Source organism: Saccopteryx bilineata, chromosome 8, assembly GCF_036850765.1.
Source record: "Saccopteryx bilineata isolate mSacBil1 chromosome 8, mSacBil1_pri_phased_curated, whole genome shotgun sequence".
Classification (NCBI taxonomy): domain Eukaryota; kingdom Metazoa; phylum Chordata; class Mammalia; order Chiroptera; family Emballonuridae; genus Saccopteryx; species Saccopteryx bilineata.
The window spans coordinates 16,080,369-16,105,015 of NC_089497.1; the positions used below are offsets into that span (position 1 = coordinate 16,080,369).

At 39.3% G+C, this 24,647-nt stretch overlaps 1 protein-coding gene across 1 annotated transcript in view; it reads right to left on the reverse strand.

Moving 5' to 3' along the window:
- The window catches only part of GBE1 (1,4-alpha-glucan branching enzyme 1), a 316,473-nt gene extending 301,451 nt beyond the window's left edge, over positions 1 to 15,022 (reverse strand). Inside the window, exon 1 of the mRNA XM_066241074.1 lies at positions 13,688 to 15,022. Within this exon, the coding sequence (XP_066097171.1) occupies positions 13,688 to 13,812 (125 nt within the window). The 5' untranslated portion in view covers positions 13,813 to 15,022. The remainder of the gene's footprint in view (positions 1 to 13,687) is intronic.
- Between the last annotated feature and the right edge of the window lie 9,625 nt (positions 15,023 to 24,647).

Here is a 24,647-nt window from a genome sequence, read left to right on the forward strand (position 1 = left end):
AAATTAACATTACCTTAGGTTAGACTTAATAAAGTCATTGCTACAAATTAGAGTAAAACAAAAACTTTTTGAGACTTACTTATCATTTAAGTCAAGGAAACAGACAAAATAAATGAGCATTGTTTTTTTTAAGTAAATTTACTGGGATGACAAAGGTTAATAAGAAATGTTTCAATGTACAATTCTACGATGCTTCATCTGTATGTCGCACTGTGTGCCCGCCACCCAAAGTCAAATCTTCTTCCGTCGTCACCATATACTTGAGCCCATTTACCCTCCAGTGCTCCCTCCTACCCCGTCCTCTGGTAACCACCATACTGTGTCTGTGTCTATGAGTTTCTGTGTGTTTGTCTTGTTTGTTCACTTGTTATTTTCAGTTTTATAGTCCACATGTAGTGAAATCATATTGTTCTTAACATTTTCTGTCTGACTTGTTTCGCTTACCATAATAGTCTCAAGATCTCTGTTGTCTCAAAAAAGCAGTATTTCATCTTTTCTCCTGGTATCCCATTAGATAGGATGGGGCAAAAACAGGTTTACATTTTGAGTACTCGAAACACTATTTTCCATTCGAACAACTGTAAACCTACTTTTCCCCACCCTGTATATATGTTTAAAAGCAATATTATTTTTTTATTATTATTCTTTTTTTGTGACAGACACAGAGAGAGAAAGAGAGAGGAACAGATGGGAACAGACAGACATGAAGGGAGAGAGATGAGAAGCATCTGTTCTTCATTGCGGCACCTTAGTTGTTCATTGATTGCTTTCTCATATGTGCCCTGACCCCTTGCTCAAGCCAGGGACCTTGAGCTCAAGCCAGGGACCTTGGGCTTCAAGCCAGTGACCTTTGGGTTCAAGCCAGCAACCACGGGGTCATGTCTATGACCCCATGCTCAAGCCAGCAACCCTGCTCTCAAGCTGGTGAGCGCACACTCAAGCCGGAGGAGCCCGCGCTCAAGCTGGCGATCCTGGGGTTTCAAACCTGGGTCTTCTGCATCGCAGTCTGACACTCTATCCACTGTGCCACTGCTTCGTCTGGCTAAAAGCAATATTATTTATAATGTAGAACTGAAAAATATATGATACTGACAAATAAGTGACTTCTAACTGTAACATGAAATAAGAAACAACTAAAAAGTCAAATTAAAATTACAAATTTAATCTATACAGATTAACATCTACATATGTTTGTATGTAAATCAATAAAGTACTGTTAGGACATGAAAGAAAGAAATATAAAAATTAAAACCTGAAAAGCTAACGTGAGGTAACTGACTTGAGAATAAACTAGTGTATAGATCAGAAACTATTTCTCCCTGCTTCTTCAAGTTTTGAGGCTGCCTTATGATAATAGCCAAAAGTTAAAATAAAACCTTAGAAATAAGAAAACTGACAAGTTAATTAGTTCTCATGTCTTTCAATAATCTATAATACATATGAAAATGTCACTTCATATATTTCAGTGATCTGACTAAAGACTAATTTCTTTTTAGTCAGGTGTCTTCCCAATGCAAATCTATCAATTCATAATCTTAAAAAAGAAGTGATTAAACTTCCGGTAATTAAATGGATAATTCACAAGGACATAATGTACAGCATAATGACTAGCTAACACTGCTATGTGACATTTAGGAAAGTTTTTAAGAGTAAATACTCAGTTCTCATCAGAAGGATGACATTTTTCCCCCTTTTTTTCTTTTATATTTATTGTATCTCCATGAGAAGACAGATGTTAGCTAAACTTACTGAAAATATGTAAGTCAAACCATCGTCCGATACTCCCTAAATATACACAGTGATGTATGTCAATTATTTCTCAATAAATGTATCTTATTTAACCATAGCAAAAATAAATAAACATCAACCTAAATCTCAAACCGTATACAAAAATTATTTCAAAATAGATCATAGACTTAAATGTCAAACATAAACTTCTAGAAAAAAAAAACTGGAGGAAACCTTAGATCGTAGAGCTAACAAAGAACTCTTGTACAGGGCAACAAAAGCACAATCGGTACAACAACAAAATCAATAAACTGGACTTCATCAAAATTAAAAACTTTTGTTCTGTGGAAGGCCCTGTTTAGAAAATGAAAAGGCAAGCTATGGATTAGAAGAAAATACTTGCAGAGCTAGTGTCTGGCAAAGGATTGTACAAGAATATACAAAGAAGTCTTAAAATTGAAAGGTAAAAAAATAAATAAAAATAAAAAGTCCAGTTAAATTATGGACAAAAGGGCCCTGGCCAGTTGGCTCAGTGGTAGAATGTTGGTCCAGTGTGTGAAAGTCCTGGAGTTTAACTCTCAGCCAGAGCACACAGGAGAAGCGCCTATCTGCTTCTACTCCCTTCCCTCCCCACCTTCTCTCTTACTGTCTCTTCCACTATGGAAACCATGGCTAGAATGGTTGGAGCAAAGTTGGCCCTGGGCACTGAGAATGGCTCCGTCCTCTCCACCTCAGGCACTAAAATAGCTCAGTTGCCAAGCAATGGAGTTGCGGCCCAGCCAAGCAGAGCACTGCCTGGTAGGGACATACTGGGAGAATACTGGTCAGGGTGCATGCAGGAGTCTGTCTCTGCTTCCCTGCCTCTTACTTAAAAAAAAAAAAAAATGGACAAAAGACATGAACAGACATTTCACCAAAAAGGATACGTAGGTGGCAAATAACACTTTAAAATATTTTCAATAAAATTAGCTGTTAGAGAAAGGCAAATGAACATCATGATAATACATCACTACATACCTATTAGAACAGCTACCATTAAAAAACTGACGCCACAGCCTGACCTGTAGTGGTGCAGTAGATAAAGCGTCGACCTGGAAATGCTCAGGTCGTTGGTTCGAAGCCCTGGGCTTGCCTGGTCAAGCCACATATGGGAGTTGATGCTTCCTGCTCCTCCCCCCTTTCTCTATCTCTCTCTCTAGCTCGCTCTCCTCTCTAAAATGAATAAGTACAAAATATTAAAAATAAATAAAATACCTGGCGTGGTTTCTATTTAAAAAAAAAAACTGACACCACAAAATGCTGGCAAGAATGCAGATAAACTGGACCCCTCATACATTTCTGGTCAGGATGCAAATGGTACAGACACTATGAAAAATAGTTTGGCAATTTTTTTATAAAACTAAACATATACTTTCCATATAACCTATTAATCACACTTCTAGGCATTTCTCCCCCCAAAAGAAAACTCAGACATAATCATTCATATCTTAGTTTTTTATGGGAATATTTTTCAAAGCCAAAAATTAGAACGAATCCCAATGATCTTCAACAAGTGAATGGATAAACAAACTTGATACCTGTACAATGAAGTACTATTTAGTGACAAAAATGAACAAACTTGCTACAATCAACTTGGACAGATCTCAAGGGAACTCGGCTGAGTGAAAAATATATGATTGAATGTATATCACATCCAAAAAAAAAAAAGTCATACAGATGGTAAACAGATTAGAGATTTCCAAAGTTAGGGGTGGAGAGAGAGGGATAGTTTAAATATTAAAAAAATGAGGGGGTTCTTTTGGTGATGGGACAGTTATGAATCTTCATTTTGGTGGTGGTTAATAATATACACTGGTGATAAAACTGCAAAGAAGTATACAATCAAATAAGAGCATATAAAAACTAGTGAAATCTGAATGAGTTCCATAGATTATAGCAATGTCAATGGCCTGGTTTTGATACTGTAATATATAGAGTTAAGCAAGATATTACCACAGAGGCAAGACGGCCAAAGGGAACAGAAGCCTTCTCAGTACAATTTTTGCAATTTCCTGTGAGTTTAAAATTATTTCAAAATAATTTTTCTTTTAAAAATCCAATCTAACACAAACTTACAATTGTCTAAGTTCATGATGTATTTTAGTGTTCTCTAACAGTAGTGGGTACTCTGAACCCACTACAACAAAATCTAAGTTTTTATAACACTCTTGTTTCTCAGTACTCCCTGCTTCTGTGTTGTATTTGTGAGTAGACGTGTACCTAATATGCAAGGATAGTGTACAGTTTTCAATAAAGGGTACTTTATGGAAGAAAAGCAAAAAGAGATCAATTAGTTTCACTACAGTCCAATCACTAGCCAGGACAACTTAAAATAACAGAACAGCATTGCTAGCTGGAAAAACTGAAATGGTCAAGAGGATGAAAAACCTGTATCTGTTAAAATAAATAAATAAAAGTACCAAAGATAAGAGCTGAAAAATATGAGCTAGTTTTTGAACCTCTAGAATCTAGAATAACCAATCCTCTTGAGAGAAGACTGAAAAACAATTAAAAACAAAAGTATGGTAACTCAGACATTAGCTACTCATGATCTCCAAATAGTAGTAGAGAATGGTCATGGATAATACACCAATAACCTCTCAGAAAAGGAAAAAATACACCAATAACCTCTCAGAAAAGGAAAAAAAATATGAACCCAGAGCATCGATCTTCTATTCTGAGATGAAACACAAATTGTATTCTTCAACAAATTGTTCTTTATTTCTATTGAGGAAAACAAAATAGTAAACATGCTTATAATGACAAAATCCTCTATTGATATGAAAAGGCTGTGATAGGTATATTGTGAAGAACGACAGTTACACATCTTAAGCTTTAAGAAGAAGAGCACAGAAAAGTGCAAAGCTACAGCCCTCATAAGCTTGTGTGTCATCAGATAACAGAAAAGTGTTTTAAAAACCAGGCACACATTAACTGACATCTGCAGTTTACCTGTTCTTTCTAATCCAAACATTATATTCTCCAAATAACTTAATCAGATGGTTTTTTAATGAACCCAGAGGCCATAAGAAATTATTAGTGATTAATTTCCTCTCAAAACATTCCTATTTTTGAAGATCAATATATCTACGAAATTAAACAGAGAAGATGTGGAGCCAGGTGGCTGAGACCAGTTCAGCTCATTTTGAAACAAAGCAGCCAAAAGTCTCCAAGAAAAGAATCCCGGAAAATACAGTCAGGTCTAGTAAAAGGAAAGCCATGACCCAGAGGTTGGTGATACTGAGAGATGTAGCTGAACACAGACTTCTCTCAGGATGCTGAGAAACTACACCATGGTCTCACTAGACTTTTCATCTTTAGCCAGTTGTATTCTCTTCTTTGAAGCAAGAGAAAGAGCCCGGAGAAGCTGTGATAAGTGAGGCAAGAGGACATTTCCCAGGAAGCTGTGTGTGCAACGAAGCACTTGATTATGCAGGCTCACTTTCAGCTGAGGATGGCCATGGCACAGTCCCAGTCAATAATTTATGAAGCAAAAGAATTAGATGGAGTCTCCAGGAAAATTAACAGGTGTTCAGCTAAAATGAACGCAGTGTGCTAGGGCATGCTTCTAGATGCGCCCTCCCATCTTCTAAGCATAAGAATCAAGACCATAAACTAAAGACAGTAAAGCTGAAAGATAAAGAACAACGTCTATGCTAAGAACTAAAGAACTTGCCATTACTTTCTTCATGAAAACGCTAATCTCTTGTTTTCAATATCTCAGTTTGTAGGTCTGTCTGTAAATTGAGTTGGGTTTCTGTTCCTCCGACTTAAATGCGTAAGAGATTTCACAGTATGTCTGTAACAAAGTCATCTGTCTTAGGCAGTTATTCATAATTAAATATAACCTGTGGCTAGTTATTATTTATAGAAATGAAAATGAATTAGATTGATAATATTTTAACACATGATTTTATTAGTAAAAGAAATATTTAATTCACACTTGCTAAATATTTGCAAACCTCAAGGCCACCTGTATAAGAAGTATATTTGTAGACTTGGTTTCTGATTACCATATTTTACATTACAGACCTAGAGTACACACCCAAATATTGTGTCTCATTGTAATTTATTGTTCAATGGACCTACTAAAACACATATGAAGATTCCATTCCTTTGTATTATGCATCTCGTTGCAAAATCAAACATTTTGAAAATAACTGAACTCATCAAATGAAAAAAAAAAAAAAGAAAGCAAGTCATAGGCTTTAATTTTTTTTTCTTAACAGTTTATATGATCAGACTCCACTGCATAATGCTTTCAGTTTGCAAACTTTTAAGCTGCTGTTATGTATCTTTTCTTCTTCTTTTCAAAGTTATTCCTGCTATTAGTAAACTCAATATTACCATTCCTCCAACCACCTAGAGTTCGAGAAAGAAAATCCCCACAGCTGTTTGATGCCCAAGAATGTGAATGCTTAACACCTGGATGAAAGAAGAGAAAAAGACAGAAAAGGAAGATCAAGGGCAGAGTGATGTGGAGTTTCTGCAGGCTAGCATTTACCTCTCTCAATAAAAGGAGCTTCGTGCTCATTATATCCCAAGCTCATCTCGCCTTCAGCTCAGAGTAAACCAGCAATTGCCTTATCGTTTCCTCCAAATTAAGGAGCAAAGTTTAAACATATACTTCTCCTTCTCTATTAGATGATGATTAAAATAACCACCTCCTCACCTCATTCACAAAATTGCACTACTGGAAAAAAAAAAGGCACCCCCTAAAGTAAAGATGCCATCAACTAGCGAAATGAAGAGTGGAGGGAAATTACCAGTCACATTACTTATCTGATCGTCAATTTCAGAATACACCGTTTTTAAAAAGCTAAAAATAAGAAAATCTTCTGAAAATAATGTTCTAGTAAACATTTAAGATAGAAAGTTTGTTTGCTAATATTATCATCATCATTAAATGACTGTTAACTTGTTTATTGAGCATCTTGACGTGCATCCTAATCCTCAAAACACATACATGGTGAGTCCTATTCATATTTTGCAGAGGAAAAAAAAAAACTGAGGTTCATAGAGGTTGATTAGGTTTTTCTGTTGAACTCAAAACTATTTAGCACTCACAAAAGTTGAAATTCAAGTCTTAACTTGTTCTTGTACTTGGAATATCGTCATTCAGCAATAATTTTATTTATATTATTTATATAATTTATTTATATAATATAAATTTATATATATATATCTTTTTTCCATTTTACATGTGAAAAAACTATAAATTATTTCGATCATTTAAGCATCAAAACTCAATTGAGTTTTACAAGTTAGTCACCATAACATAATGTCAAGTAAATTGCAATGGAATTGTATAATAAATGACTGAATGTAGATGCGTAATAACATGTGTAAGGTGCAGGTCTACCTTCTGTCAGTGTACTGGATTCTTGTTAACCTAAACACACACGAAAAGAACAGGGCTGCTTTTGGATAAAACACAGAAGAACCCTGGTTCAAAGCAATGGTGAGTGAGTATGTGCTGATGAGAGGTATCACCACAGGAAAAGAAGCTACTCTTTGCTAAAAACTAAACTTACTTTAGAGTGAAAGGTATCTGGTAGCAGCAATTCTATCCAATTAAAATACTTTTATGTTTTGCTTTAATACCTATAGAGGTATAATTAAAGTGTAATACATGCTTTCAAATAATAGTAGCATAATGTAGTTCTCAGTCTAAAACTACAGCACATTTCACAGGGACTGTTGTTATTATCTCACTGACAAACTAGGGCCAGCTTGGTGGGAGAGGAACTGAATTCTCTAAAATGTTACCACATAAAGCAGCAATTTTCAACCTTTTCCATCTTATGGCACACAAAAACTAATTGCGAAAATTCTGAGGTGCACGCACGCACACACACACACACACACATACACACAAATACATGTTTTGCTGATATGACAAAAATATTTTGATACAATTTTCATTCCTTTACAAAAAAAAATAGTAGGTACCTACTGTTTTGCTTCAAAGTGACTTGTTAAAAAATCAGGGACCTATACTTGTATAATCGAGATTTCTGGTGCCAAGATTTAATCAATCAGACACAACCTTATTATGAGTCATGACCAATAGAAGCAACTCTGTTCTATGACCTATATATTTATGTTGGCCCATTGTCATTTTTCTATGTGGCAATCTAAAGGAAAAGGGGTCAGTCAGTGCCATGACTAAATGGTCAAGGTACTGCATGTTTTAAAAATTCTTGTGGCACACCAGTTAAAACTCGTTGACATAAAATGTCACTTCTCAGGAGGTAGTGCAGCAGATGCCAGATCCTAAATGAAACCAAAAGGCTCCGTCAAGTCATTTTAAGGCACTCTTAAAATGAGAAGAGGTCACAGCCCCTTGCCCAGCACTGTAGAGAATTCAGGAGTGGCCCCAGAGTGAGTACAGATCTCAGCGGCAAAGGGCAAATGAATCGACGGGTACCAAAGAGCTGGCTAACTGCACCTTGCAATATTTGTATTGTTCCCTGCCTTCCAGAAGCATTGACATTTGACTTCTTCAGGGACCACAACTTAGCCAAGCACTGCAAAAAAAAAAAAAAAAATAGTGTACCGTTCAGCTATGATATAAAACTACGGAGCTGTGAGAATCAATTTTTGGTGCAGCCTGACCTGTGGTGGCGCAGTGGATAAAGCGTAGACCTGGAAGGCTGAGGTTGCCGGTTTGAAACCTGCACTTGTCTGGTGAAGGCACATATGGGAGTTGATGCTTCCTGCTCCTCCCCCCTTTCTCTCTCTCTCTCTCTCCTCTCTAAACTGAATAAATTTAAAAAAATGAATAAATAAAAAAAATTTTGGTGTAGTTACTTATAACACCACATCTAAACTATTTTCCGATTCTGATTAGATACCAAAGTAAAAGCTATTTTTATTTCTAACAAACTAGAGACGTTCACTGTAATTATAATACGTAACACACTTGGGCTCACATAAAAACCTCTCCTCCCTTTGTTGGGCACTCAATTTGACCTGAGGCTCTCTCCAACTGCATTCCTTCAGTGATTAAACCTCTAGTCTCTGAGGAGTACAGAAGAATCTAATTAATAATGATATCTTGATTTTCTTGGGTTATCTTTAGCTATCTGAACATACATTCCCTTTCCTTAGACTGTCATAGAACCTTCTCGTAATTACTGCTTCTCTCTTTCCACCGATCCCAGCATCTCCAACATTATTAGCTTCAGGTTGACCTAAGACTCAACAGTATGAAAAAGAGAATGAGTCAGAAGACATTTATTCAAGTACTACACTGTTTCCTCTAAGCCAGGCCTGGTTCTACAGACTGAGAATACAACAGTGAGCAAACAAGAAAGGGCCCATCTGCAGAAGCAAACAATCTAGTGAAGGATACAAAAAAGCAGAAAGACAACGACATGGTAGTGAAGGTCACCCTAAGGATGAGGGTGTTTGAGATGGTAGACAAGCAGTAGGAAGAAGGCTTAAGAATGGGGAGAAGTTAGGGAAGTGTGTAATAAATCTCTAAGCCAGGGGTCCCCAAGCTTTTTACACAGGGGACCAGTTCACTGTCCCTCAAACCACTGGAGGGCTGGACTATAAAAAAATACTATGAACAAATAAATCCCTATGCACTCTGCACATCTTATTTTAAAGTAAAAAAACAAAACGGGAACAAATACAATATTTAAAATAAAGAACAAGTAAATTTTAATCAACAAACTGACCAGTATTTCAATGGAAACTATGGGCCTGCTTTTGGCTAATGAGATGGTCAATGTCCGGTTCCCTATTTGTCACTGCTAGCGTAACAAGTGATATGATGTGCTTCCAGAGCCGTGACACCTGCGTCCCGCGTCACCGGAAGTAGTACTACTGTACGTGAGTGACGCTGCGCTTTGCAGCACCACCATATACAGTGCTCTCACTGACCACCAATGAAAGAGGTGCCCCTTCCTGAAGTGCAGCGGGGGGCTGAATAAAGGGCCTCAGGGGGCCACATGCAGCCTGCAGGCCGTAGTTTGTGGATCCCTGCTCTAAGCTGTGCCTTCCAGGCCCAGCAGCATGTATGTAAACGTATAACATAGAAGCAGAAGAAAGAGCTATAAAAGCATAGCTGGACCTACACATAGAACAAAAGATGAGGCATCCAAGACAGGATAACATTCTGACACACTTCAACCTGATAATCCAGAAACATTTGCTAAATTCTATTTTATGGGATAGCGAAAAAATATTTTCTATTAAAAGTAAACAAAGGGTTCACTTAATTCATTTCTATAAAACTAAGAGAGTCACTTTTCTGATAAAGATCAGAAAATACTCTATTTCTTGATCTCTCTCACCTTTTATTCAGTGATATTTCTAGGCCCCTAACGTCTTGTGACCTACACAAAATGAGAAGTGAAAATCTTTGATATTTAGGAAAGAAACATCTATAAAATGAATATCATTTTTTTTTCATTCGTTCTAGTAATAGTTTAGTGTCCCTACAGAATGGCACCCCAGAAATCCCCTCCACCTCTCCACCTTCCATCTCCCCCTGATTAGATGGTGACACAGTGAAAGTGAGAATCCAAAGATGAGGCTAAAAATGTAGCTAGGGACCAGATAACTCAGTAGGTTGTAAGTCATGAGAATGTGTCTGTACTATACCTTAAGAGCCACGGGGAACTGTTGAGAAAATTTGAAAAGAGGAAACTATTATGAGGCTGTTTTTGTAATTTAGGCTAGAGATGCTAGTAACTTAAGATGAAAACAGTAGAAATGGAGTGGCAGCACATACTTGAAAAACAAGATCTAACTAACACTGACTACACCTGGAGATAAGAGAAAAGGAAGGGAAAGGAGTAATTAATGAAAACTCTTAAGTTTTAGACTTGAGTAGTTGATAGGTGAACATACCACACACACTGAGATAGGATATAGAGACAAACATGTTTGGTATAAAAACCCCATAAATTCAGTTTTATACATGTTGAGTGTTAAACGACATCATAATGAAGATACTTTTATGCCTGAGACCAGGAGAAAGATCTGGAGTAAAGACAGATGTGGGCAGCCTGACCTGTGGTGGTGCAGTGGATAAAGCATCAACCGACTGGGAATGCTGACGTCACTGATTCAAATCCCTGGGTTTGCGGCATCCAGGCGCATGTGAGAAGAACTACTAGGAGTTGATACTTCATGCTCCTCCCCCACCCTCTCCCTCTCCTCTCTCTAAAATCAACAAAATCGGCCCTGGTTGGTTGGCTCAGTGGTAGAGCATCGGCCTGGCGTGCAGAAGTCCCAGGTTCGATTCCCAGCCAGGGCACACAGGAGAAGCGCCCATCTGCTTCTTCACCCCTCCCCCTCTCCTTCCTCTCTGTCTCTCTCTTCCCCTCCCGAAGCCGAGGCTCCATTGGAGCAAAGATGGCCTGGGCGCTGGGGATGACTCCTCGGCCTCTGCCCCAGGCGCTAGAGTGGCTCTGGTCGCAATAGAGCGACGCCCCAGATGGGCAGAGCATCACCCCCTGGTGGGCGTGCCAGATGGATCCCGGGCGGGTCGGGCGCATGCGGGAGTCTGTCTGACTGCCTCCCCGTTTCCAGCTTCAGAAAAATCAAAAACAAAAAAAAAACAAAAAAAAAACACACTAAAATCAACAAAATCTTTAAAAGCGGGGGGGGGGGGGATATGGGCAGACTCAGTACACAGGTAAAATCTAAAATCTATGGGATAAATGAGAATGCTAGGAAAAGTATCTATATTAAGTAGGTACATATAAAACGACCTAGGGAAGGCCCTAAGAATCTCCTATATTAAATGGTCAGAAAGAGGCTGAGAAGGAACCAGAAGATACGTTGGTTGGGGAAGGATGATACAATTCACCAATGAGAAGAAACTGTCTCCCCCCTCACCATTCTTATATATTATTTGTACTCCAATTTTTCTTCAATCCTTAGTAAGCACAATTTGCACCTAAATGTTTGACTGGTTTATATTTGTGTTAGGTCAAAGGCACACTGCCCAGGTGAGCTGTTAGAAATAAACAGAAAATAGGAAAAGTAACCAGGGCCAAACTTTATGAAGGAGGACTATTTATTCTTCAAATGTCAACAGTAAAGTTACCGCTGCCAAATGCCAAATCACTACTTGATATGCCTAAATGGAACGTGTGTGTGGAAAACGGCAATTACTCAGAACCAAGGCCAGAAGTAGAATCCGGTCAAAGTGAGGCATAAGGGCTCATTGGACCAGCCTTGTTACCAAGAACACTAAATTGCCCCCATTTATGTATTCTGACCTTGGTCCTTCTCATTAGCTTTGACAAACCATGAAAGATGATCATATAATTGCTTCACTCCTAATGGAGTTCAAGTGAATTACGAGCAAGAAAAAAAAAAACACTTAACAAGGGATGTCTGTCTACTTGTAATCATTTTTTTTTAAAGGGGGACGATTGTCAACACAGACAAAATATTTCCACAACACTGATGAATGTCTTAAGTGTTATTTTACAGAACATAGTGCCATCATTAATAAGCACATCAAAAAAGTCTGACCACCATCGTTTGCTCTATTTTTTTTTTACTATTTTGAAATCAAATTCATTCTTGAACTATGAAAATTATGAACTGTTTCTTTGAGAGCAATAGTATACATACTGAAAGCAATTTCATAAGGCTGCTCCCCGCCTGACTTATATAAGGTCCCAATCATCTGATTAACAGAGCAACATCTCAAGGTGACTATTTGAAAAGGGCTCATTCATTAGGACACACAGCTCTGGAAAGAGATGTATTCAACTTTGTGTCCCTCTTGGATTCCTTAATGTGACAATGTCAGGTCATGAATTTTAGATATTTTTTTTCAACTCCTTTCCAACCATATTTCATTACCTCCAATGCTGCTTCTGGCCAAAAACTAGCTACATGTTCTCTGTTTCTTAAAATTTTGACTATGTATATTCTGCTGCCATAATTGTTTTTATCCTCAAGACATTCGCTGAGCGGCAGAAACCATTAAATCACAATGTGCTTACCTCACAAATGTAACTACTAGTATAACAACTACTATAACCTTAACCACTACACTTTTAAGTAGAGCTGACTACTAGCATTATTCTCCCAGCACCTTAATTGTCGTAAACCAATTCTGGTTATTGCTCCAACATAAGAAACAAGCTAAAACTAAAGCATCCTAACTCGGCCTCTGGAAGTTTGCCTTTCTCCCTCCCCAGGATGGCAATGCCAAACACGGAGAACGCGGCTGGCCGCTTCACTCCTCAGCGTTGGGAGAGAGAGAGGTTGACCATGACGGGGTTAACCTTCTCTGAGAGTGGGGAACATAAACTAGGAAAGCGCAAAAGCTGCCAGGAAGAACCCTGCTAGATAAAAAAATCACAGTATTTGCTATGAAATAAACTAGAAAAATTTTAAAGCGCAATCACACAGTCCGGGTGTGGCGCGCATGCTAAGTCACAGCCTCTCTCGGGCGCACGTCCCGGTCTGGAAATCTACGCGGCGATGCCGCCCTGCGCACCCGCGCCCGAGGACACCGGCACTGGGGGCCAAGGCGCGCACTCATAGGCGCAGACCCACTGACTGCAGGGGGGGAGGGGAGGAGTTAATTTAGCGCGTCTCGGTTTAGTTAGGAGGCCAGAGTTGTCAAACTAATGACAACTACCAGGGAAACCACAGGACTGTAATACCAGACGGAACCAGACGCCCACCTTCAGACGGTGCCACCCCCCCGCAAGATTGGGGGCGAGCCGGGGCGGGACAAAGGCGGGGCGAGCCTGGCGAGGGGCGGGGCCTGCCTGACTAGGGGCGGGGCGAACCCAGCGAGGGGCGGGGCCGGGCCGGCGAGGGCGGGGCCACGCGGCGAAAAGCCGAGGAGCCGAGGGGAGGCCCGAACCCCGACTCTACGCCTAGACGGCGGGCTGCCAACCCCGAGGATGGGGGGAGAGTCTGGCGGTACCTGCGCTGGAAGTCCGGGGCGAAGGGCCGCAGGTACGGGTCAGCCTCCAGCAGCCGGGCCAGCTCGGGCACGTCCGCCAGAGCAGAGGCCAGCGCCGCCTCCGAGCCGTCGGCCGGGGCCGCCATCTTCCGCCACAGCCCGAGCAGCCGAGGCCCGAGCGAGTCGAGTGGAGCCTGAGCGGGAACGGGCGCCGCTGGGGAAGGCGGCGGGGGCGGAGCCGCAGGACGCGGGGCGGCGGGGCGCCAGGCCCTTTATAGCCGGGCAGCGTCCGCCGGCGGGGAGGGGCCCGGTGCTGCCCGCCCTGCTGCCCCGGCGATGCCCGAGGACGCGGGCCGAGGGGACCTCACGCAGCCGCACCTGTGCAGACGCGGACGCAGTCTGGGTTCCGGGGCAGACTCTCCGCTTTTCTTCCTGAAACGACCCCCGCTGGCGGCGTCCCCTTCCAGTGCATATACGGTTCTCTTGTAAGGAAACTTTCTTCCCAAAGTCCGTAGAATTTGATTGTTAGCAACGTCCCAGTGCAGGAAACAGTCCGGGACAGACGTGGTGATAGCGTTGGGAAAGTTCTCACCTCCTAGCCGGAAGTGCAGCTTCTCCCTGCCTCGGGAATCGAACCAGAAGTCGCAGCCTCCTGGACTCGTCCACCCCAGTCCTGTGGTAACATCCTCAGGGTTGCCATAGGCTGAGAAACCAGGACAAGAACTTTTACTCCCTAAGCCTTGAAAAGGAAAAAAAAAAAAGTATTTTTCCTGATTATAGTTGTAACAAACTTAAAATCCAAAACAAGTGGAGACTAGCTTTGAAAATGGCCTGAGCAGACAAAACCAGTTTAGTCATCCAAAGAAAGCTTGCTGTAACAGCTTACATGGAAAGAGCAGCTTGACTTGTGTCATTCATTGTTTTGCTAGGCGTTTGGAAATCGTAAGCAAGACTTAAACTGGTCCCCAAGGTTGATATGAATGGTTTTGCTTAGGCTATTTCTGAACTTCTGACAGAACTATCCTAGATGAGAAACTCTGTAGGGAAGAGCCTTAAATTGAAATTCAGCTATGCCACTTATTAAGGAAGTGATGATGCAAGAAATTGCTCTCTCTTTTGGCTTAAAAATAATAGCTTCTTCCCCACTTGAAACTTTATATTCTTTCATTCCCATTAACTGACTTGCTTCTAGCTCGTTGGTCATATTTAAAGAATACAGAATTAGAGGCCCTGGCCAGTTGGCTCAGTTGGTTAAGAGTGTCCTCAGGAGGCGACAAGGTTGCAGATTCAGTCTCCAGTCAGGGCACACGGTGAAGCAACCAGTGAATGTATGACGGAGTGGAACAACAAAGGCATGTTTCCCTTCCTCTATTTGTCTCTAAAATAAAAATGAAGAAAATTCAGCCCTGGCCTGATGACTCGGTTGGCCGGAGCGTGGGCTCGGCGCGCGTAGGTTGCCAGTTTAATTCCCCAGTCAGGGTGCATACGGGAGCAGCTCAGTGTACCTTCCTCATTTGTAGAAGGAAGAGGGAATGTGGCAAACTCCATTGTCCTATTTTAGGAAATTGCCACAGCCACCCCAAACTTCAACAGCCACCACCCAGATCAGTCAACACCAATCAACATTGCATAGACCTTCCACCAGCAAAAAGATTATTACTAGCTGAAGGCTTGAATATTAGCAATTTTTAGCAATAGAGTATTTTTAAATTAAGGTATGTGCATGGTTGTGTTTAGACAATGCTATTGCACAATTAATAGTCTATAGTATAGTGCAAACATAACTTCACTATGTACAAAGAAACCAAAAAAAAAAAAAAATGCATATGACTCACTTGATTGCAATATTTGCGTTATTTTGGTGATCTGAAACCGAACCACAGTATCTCCAAGGGATACCTGTATAGATGAGTAGCCCTGCTTTCCATTTTCCCTTCCTTTCCCTGATCATAACTCCTCTTTCTTCATTGTCAAGTTCTTGAAAAATTATCCAGTTCACTATTTAACACACTGAGGCCTGGCTTCCGTTCCTACTGAAACTGACTCTTGGACAATGAGGGTTCAGGGCAGCGACCTTCCACATGGCTGAGTATTTTTATGTAACGACTCCCAAACATTTAACCACTAATAGCCTGCTGTTGACCAACAGTTTTACTGATAATGTAAACAGTCAACATGTATTTTGCATAGTGCATGTATTATGTACTGTATCCATGCACTACGGTAAGCTAGAGAAAAGTAAATGTTATTAAGAAAATCGACCTGACCTGTGGTGGCGCAGTGGATAAAGCGTCGACCTGGAAATGCTGAGGTCGCCGGTTCGAAACCCTGGGCTTGCCTGGTCAAGGCACATATGGGAGTTGATGCTTCCAGCTCCTCCCCCCTGTCTCTCTCTCCTTTCTCTCTCTCTCTCTCTCTCTCTCTCTCTCTCTCTCTCTCTCCTCTCTAAAAAAAAAAAAATGAAAAAATAAAAAAAAATTGTTTAAAAAAAAAAAGAAAATCATGCCCTGACCGGAGAGCTCAATTGAGTAGAGTGTCCTCCCAAATGCAGAGTTGCCAGTTCCAACCCCGGTCAGGACACATACAGGAACAGGTCGATGTTCTTCTCTCTCTCTCTCTCTCTCTCTCTCTCTTTCTTTCTTTCTCTCCCTTCCTCTCTCACTTAAATCAATAAATAAAAAATTTTAAAATAAAATCATATGGAAAATGCATTTACAATACTTACTGGAAAAAATCCATATATAAATGGACTTGCCCAATTCAAAGCCATATTTTTTAAGGGTCAACTGGATATTGAAACTTGTTTTCAAAACACTAAACCACCTAGTTATTAAACTCAGTGGGTGGTTTTTACTTCTTGTCCTGTCTAATCTCTGAAGATTTGGAACTGCTAGTCATATCTTTATCATCTATTGAGATAAAAAAAAGGAGGGAAGGTTGTGACAGAATTTGAAGTAATACACAAAGATGTGTAGCCAGTGAGATATGAGAGAAAAAAAAAGGGTCAGGAAGGTCCCTGGACAACAGTGAGAGCACAGCGGAGGCTGAATTGCAAAGAGCTGGAATAGTGTCACACGGCCCAACCATTAGCTTCTCTTTGACATTGCTTAATAGGCTGAGTGAGAACTCAATAAATAAATATTTGTATGGAGATTTCCAGAATGAGTTGAAGGTCAGTGGCGCTGATAAACTTGTGCTGGTGGCCTGTCACACAAATCACAAATGCTCAGCCATAGAATTTAGTTAGTATGAGATCTTTCTTCGTGATGGATATTGATTTAATGAGGAAAATGGTTGGCAGGAGGATAGTAATTTTTGGTCAGATAACAATGACTCTGAATCTAGACTGCCCAAGTTCTAATCAGAGCTCCTCAGTGCATAACCCTGGCGAGTTCCTTCATCTCCCTGTACCGTCATTTTCTTAGCTGCAAAGAGTGGTGAGGATTAAATAAGAATACGTAATCATTTAATGAGTTCATAGGATACTGCCTATCATAAAATAAACACTCTACAGTTAGTTGTTATTAATAAATAATACACTTGCTTTGAAAGGAAAGGTATGGCCTTTCCACCCCAATATCCCAAACACACTCAAATCTCTCCATATTAGTATTTAAACTTACACTATTCAGTGATTCTGAATATGAAATATATACTTAAACATGGAAACAAAACCTAAGAATGGGTAATTTTATTTGTTTTCCAAGTTAAATATTTGAATGTCTGTCTTCCATAAAGCACTATGTTGAAGCATCATTATGGTAAAAAAAAAAAAAAAACCCAAAACTCTGATATGATCCATTATGATATTCATAATATTAGATAATTCATAAATGAAAATTTAAACAATGAGAGCTCAAAATGCTACACAATTGTATTAAAATTATATTTTAAAGTTTAATCAAATGTTAAAACACTATTTCTTTCTCTCTTGCTCTTTCTCGCCTCGACCCCTCAGTCAGTTCTCCATTAAAATGTTCTAAAACTAGATAAGGCAATCATCATACAATTCTATCCATTTACCTAAATCATTGAATTACACCTTTAAAATAGCTGAATTTTATCTTGTGTAAATTATATCTTGTAAAGCTAGTTTTACAATTTTTCTTACATGACATTGTAACTTAGACTCTCTATTAGAAAGGTGAATCTAATGACTGACAAGTATTGGTATCCCAGTCTCTAAACTGATATCCACTTATTTCTGGATTAAATTCAATGGAATTGGCCAGTTAGACTTCCCCTGCCCCACCTGCCAAGCCTCTCAGACGATGCTGGAGAAAGCGACTGTCATTCTGCCTTCAGACACATTCACCCTCTAACCTCTATTTAGATGGCTAAGTGGTGAGTGTTCAATATGATGACAATTTTCATCACCTGGAAACCAGAGTGAGGCAAACAACTTTTTCCGGAGATGGTACTTAGTAGTTTGAAATGATAACGATTTTCAATTACTTTTTTTCATAGGCTGGATTAGAATCAGTGACCTAAAGGTGAAAGGCTAACTTCTGTGACAAATCACCTGGACATCTGGTCTTCTCCATCAGAACTTACATAATTTCCCTTTGTCTCAGACCTACCCAAACAAAATGGTCATTTTTGTTTCACTTAAAATTACAGGCTACCTTTATGCTTTTATGTTAACTGTAATGATTATTTTTATGTCTGAAATTTTCAGTATTTCTCAGTTGCTGCTATTGGAAAATTTAGCAAAATTTTAGGCACAAAATCTTGCATGAAAGGGTCAGATAGTTGATCTTATAATGGAGTTATTCTGAAGAAAAACTCTAGCTGTTCTTCAGAGTAATAACTAATAATAACAACATACTGTTTTTCACAGTCTAGGCACTGTTTTAACCATTGTATAGCAGTGTGTGTATGTTTGTGTGTAAAACCCTTAGTGAATCTTGTGATAAAGGCATATAGAGATGAAGAAAATTGCTTAGTAACGTAGCTAGTAGGAGTCCGTCAGAATTTGAATTGAGGTAAAACTATTTCAGTCTATACTTTTTAAAAACTATTTTATACTGCTTCTGTTAAAAATGAATACGGAGGTTAATATGGAAGGTTTATTTATTAGACTTTAAGGCAAAAACTTGGACAAACAAAATTTAAAATACTGCGCATCTGTCAACTTTACCCCAAGGAAACTCAGTTCCCTGGCAAACTTAAGTATCCCAAAACAAAGAGCCAGGAAATGGTCAAAAAACAAAAGGCATTTATCATATGACATTTAAGTCACAGCGCCCATGTATTACTGAAAGCCTAATGCAGTACTTACAAAAAGATGCCTCCAACTAGCATTACCTGTTACAGTAGCTTGAATAGTGGTTCCCAGAAAGATATGTCCATTTCCAAATTCTCAGAACCTGTGAATGTTACCTCATCTGGGTAAAGGGTCCTTCCAGATGTAATTAAATTAAGAATCTTCAGATGAGATCATCCTGGATTATCTGGGTTAGATACATGAAGAGGAGACAGACACAGAGAAGAGGGGGAGGCAATGTGATCAAGAAGGCAAAGATTGGAGTGATACCCACGAGTTAAGAATGCCATCAAGCAGCAGAAGCTGGAAGAAGCAATGAACAGGTTCTCCCTTAGAGCCCCCACATGAAACATGACCCTGCCAATGCTTTGATTTCAGACCAACCAGTTTATGGTAATTTGTTTGAGCAGCCTTAGAATACTACTATACCTGTTTAGTCTTTTAAAACTGATTCTCAGTGATTGCAGATTGGAAGTTACAAATCACATGACAGAAGAACTATTTTAGAACATTAATTGACTTACTTATATGCCATATAGTCAAGCAAAAGGGATTTGAACTAGTTAATAAGAATACTTGTAGTGGGTAGAACAATACTTGACAAAAGCAAAAAAAAAAATCATACACTAGAGAAAAATCCATGGTAACAGAGTTCAGACCTTAGTTTTCAGGTGGCTAGTAGCAAAAGCAAAGAAGGAGAAATATTGTATTTAATACTATGAACTTTGAATTGTCCCGTCTAGTTAGAAATGGCTCTATAAATAATAGATATTGAGAAACATTTTGAATCATGTACCAGGAAGTCAATTGTAAATAAACTACAATAAGTACAAATACTTTTCCAGATAGTTTCTTTCCTTTTCCTTCTTTTTTCTTTTTTCCTTTCTTTTCCCTTCCTTCCTTCCTTCCTTCCTTCCTTCCTTCCTTCCTTCCTTCCTTCCTTCCTTCCTTCCTTCTTTCCTTCCTTCCTTCCTTCCTTCCTTCCTTCCTTCCTTCCTTCCCTCCTCCCTCCCTCCCTCCTTTCATTCTTTCCTCCCTCCCTCCCTCCCTCTCTCTCTCTCTCTCTCTCTCTCTCTCTCCCCATCCCTCTCTCTCTCCCTTTCTACCTTCCCACCTTCTTTCTTTTTTTAATGGATAGTACTATAATGTTGTGCTTAAGGACACAACTCTTAGAGCCAGACTACTGGATTTGAATCTTAACTTTGCCACTCACTTGCCTTGTGATTATAGCAAGTCAATCTCTTTGTACCTCAGTTTTCCTTTCTGTAAAGTGCGAATGATAAAAAGTACCCATTTCATATTGAGAAGACTAAATGACAATACATGTAATGTACTTCGCATATAATAATCACTCAGTATGCCATTAGAGTTTATATTTCTGCAAAGGCAATAATGTTGCGAAGAAGAGTGAGATGTTTCATATAATGCTTTCCAATAATTTAAATTAATACAAAAGGAAGTAGGTGTTAAAGAGTTAAGGATAGTTAACATGCCCTCAGGAGAAAATAAGTGCTATTATGCCAGGGAAATCTGACCTGGACTCCCGTAGACACTGACACTGTCCTGAGGTTTTTCTAAAGGAATTCTCTAATCAGGGACAAGTGTATTCCACAGATCAATGCTAGCGAACAAATGTTTGTTACCAACACACACACAAAAATGCAGATATTGAGAAAAAGTGTTTAGATATTTTAATGTCAATTTGAGTAATTATATGTTTGAAAAATATAATCATAAAAAAATTGGAGCCTGTATTGGTATTCTTAAATATTTATTTCTCTAGAAAATTACTTTATTTTACAAGGCCATCAATACAAACTGATTGTAGGGGAAGATAAACGTTTTTTCTTTATCATTGATAGTTTGATAAGCTTTGCACTGGATAAAACCAGAATTCTTCTCAGAAATTATCTGTGCAAGTGCCACATGAGTACATATTAGACACTCTCAAATTCATATTTAGAAAAAAAAGAATAATAAAGTATTTTAGCAATAAAATTTATATTTTACATGTTTGAGGTTAGAGAAAAATTATTCAAGTAGATCTAACCTATTCAAATTGCACTGTGAGATGGCCATGCTAAATTATTTAAGAAGAAAATTAAAGACAAATTGTAAAGTATGGGGAACTTGGTTAGGAATGACCCTGTTATATATTCTTTAGGTCTAAATGTCTTTAGAGGCCCTGGTCGGTTGGCTCAGTGGTAGAGAATCAGCCTGGCATGTGAATGTCTCTAATTAGATTCCCAGTCAAGGCACACAGGAGAAGGGCCCATCTGCTTACCCACCCCTCTTCCTCCTCTCTCTCTCTCTCTCTCTCTCTCTCTCTCTCTCTCTCTCTCTCTCTTCCCATTCTGCAGCCATGGCTCTGTTGGAGCAAGTTGGCCCCTTCACTGAGAATGGCTCAATGGCCTCCAGCTCAGGCGCTAAGAAGAACTCAGTTGCTGAACAATGGAGCAAAGCCCCATATGGGCAGAGATTGCCCCCTAGTGGGCTTGCCAGGTGAATCCTGATCGGGCTGTGTGCAGGAGTCTGTCTCTCTGCCTCTCCTCCTCTCACTGAAAAAAAATAAAATAAAATAAAAATAATAAATGTTTTTAGAGCTGCAGAGATTTAGACCACTGACAGTAAAGAAGTAGGCACTCAAGGCTACAAAAATGCTCAGAGACTAAAGCAAAATAATGTAGGTACTTTAACCATAAACCCAGCCACACTCTATTCCTCTGTAGGCACTAAGTTCTAACCTTAATATGATCATTTTTCCTGTTTTGGATTTTGAACAGAGCTAAATTCTAGTCTCAGTTCTGATACTTATGAGCCATATGACCTTGAGTATGTCACTTTCAAAACCTCAGTTTCATCTTTTATAATATAGATATAGTAAAGCATGTATTGGAAACATATGACATTAAAATACGATAATATCGAAACCATCACAAAAAGGGTACTAGCCCAAGGCTATTCAATTAAGGTAGGAGGAAGCAGAGTTGTACTCTAATGGCTGAATCTAATAAAAATTACAGCAGCTAACCTTCCCCAACTCTGCCTTAACCTCAATAGAAAGACTTGGTGTAGTGCTTTAATTGCTTCACTCAAAGGACATAGAGCTCTGATAATATTGGGTGAGTTATAATGACAATGGATTATAATGGTTTAGAATACTGCTTCTGTAAAAATTAATGACAATCATCTTCAAAACGAACCTTTGCAACATTACAATTCTAAATTCCATATAGCATATAATTGAATTTTTTGCTCAAGAAAATTCTCTTTCAAACTACAATATTGGAGGAAAAATAAGAAGCTAACCTAACTTAACTTCAGAAAACATGGTTTTGACTGAATATTGTAAGGCTTAAAAATAAAATGAACTGTACATAAACACAATATTCTCTTTGGCAAATTTAATTTTTACAGGGGTATGGACTAGAAATCCTGAGACTGCTCTGCAAGTGTACTGGGGTTGGTTGAACAAATAAGAAAATAAGTTGTAGGTAATGGGAACCAGGTTTCTCCCTGTCAGTGATAACAGTTACACATAAGTGTGGGGGGGAGTGAAATAAACTGTGCAGTGCTGAATTAGAGTCAGAGACAGCAATATGAACTCGGGTACACACACACACACACAATTTTTTAAAAAGCATATACATGGGTTTGTATAATACATATATCTCTTAGTTCTGTCTGCTGAGAGAATACAGAAGCAGTGACAACAGGATTTTCACACCCATATCTTAGTTAATAAACACCATTCTCCCTTAAAAAGAACCAGGACTCTTTGAAGAAATGACTGATTCTAGGGCTGTGTAAGGAAAATGCAAGATGAGCCTAGAGCATTGTACAGTGCCAGAAAAAGTGAGAGAGTGTTTAAAAAGGAAGAAGAAGAAAATGGAGGTATCTCAAAGTAAAAATCATTTAAGCAACAGAATAAGTAGCAGTAGTATTGGATTCTTAGTAGTAATAGTATTGATAATTTAAAATAACAAAATAAATACCCATAAGTACATCCAAATATACATAACTGATTGAACAAATAAATAAATGGGGGAGAAAGAAATAATCTTCCTTCAGATAAATAATTTATGTAGGGCCTCCTCCCTCTGGGAAGTGGAGCTTAATTCTCTTCTACTGGAATGTGGGATGAACTCTAGTTACTAGCTTCCAAATAATGAAATGCAGAAGAGAGTCTGGCCTGTGGTGGCACAGTGGATAGGTCGTTGACCTGGAGCACTGAGGTTGCCGTTCAAAACTCTGGCTTGCTTGGTCAAGGCACATACAACAAGCAATGAACAACTAAAGTGAAGCAACTATACTTCTTGCTCCCTCTCACTTTGCTCTCTGTAAAATCAATAAATAATATCTTTAAAAAAACAAAAAATTTGAAAAACAGAAACTTTAGAGTGGAGAAACCTGACTCCACCTTCACCAAGTGGTCAAAGTTGATAGCTCCAATGATAAGCTATTATTCATATGATATGCCTTTTGATAGATGTTAGGAGAAGCACACTTCACCTCTGAAATATTCTTCTCAAAAATCCATTGAGCATTCCTAACTGTGAATAAATACCAGACAAAACCAAATCAAAATGTATTCTACAAAATGCCTGATCAATACGCTCAAAATTTTTCAAGGGTATAAACAGCAAGGAAAGAGTGGGAAACACAGACTGAAGAAGACTAGGATGTACTTCGACTAAAGGCGAAGTGGTGTCCTGCAATGAATTCTGAAATAGAAAAAGGTAAAATATTAGTAAAGTCTGCAGTTTGGTTAGTAGTATTATACCATTGTTAACGTTTCAGTTTTGATAAACGTCCTTATATAAGATGTTGGGTTGGCCCTGGCTGGTTGGCTCAGCGGTAGAGCATCGGCCTAGCGTGCGGAGGACCCGGGTTCGATTCCCGGCCAGGGCACACAGGAGAAGCGCCCATTTGCTTCTCCACCCCTCCGCCGCGCTTTCCTCTCTGTCTCTCTCTTCCCCTCCCGTAGCCAAGGCTCCATTGGAGCAAAGATGGCCCGGGCGCTGGGGATGGCTCTGTGGCCTCTGCCTCAGGCGCTAGAGTGGCTCTGGTCCCAACATGGCGACGCCCAGGATGGGCAGAGCATCGTCCCCTGGTGGGCAGAGCATCGCCCCATGGTGGGCGTGCCGGGTGGATCCCGGTCGGGCGCATGCGGGAGTCTGTCTGACTGTATCTCCGTTTCCAGCTTCAGAAAAATGCAAGATGTTGGGTCAAGGTCCCATATTTCCCCATGTATAGGATGCCCCCATGTATAAGATGCACCTTAATTTGGGGGCTGAAATTTGGGGAAAGAAGGTATTACATAAAGTTATTGAACTCAAGTTTTATTCATCATAAAATTCTTGCAACTACTCATCACTGTCTAAACTCCCATCCATGCGCTTGTCCTCATGTGTGATGACAAATCACTGTCTTCCTATGTTGTGTCATCCTCAGTTCCATCTATGGCATTGGAAATGCCACAACCACTGTATAAGACGCATCTGGTTTTTAGCCCCCAATTTTTTTTGAAAAAATATGAGTCTTATACACAGGGAAATACACTGTATGGGAACATGTACTCTCTCTGTAACTTTGCTATACATCTAAAATTATTCTAAAACAATTATTTTTAAACATAATATAAACTATGATAAAAGCTTAGTATTTGCTGACTTTGGGTTAAAAATACTTGCAGATTTCAAAAATAATTTTTTA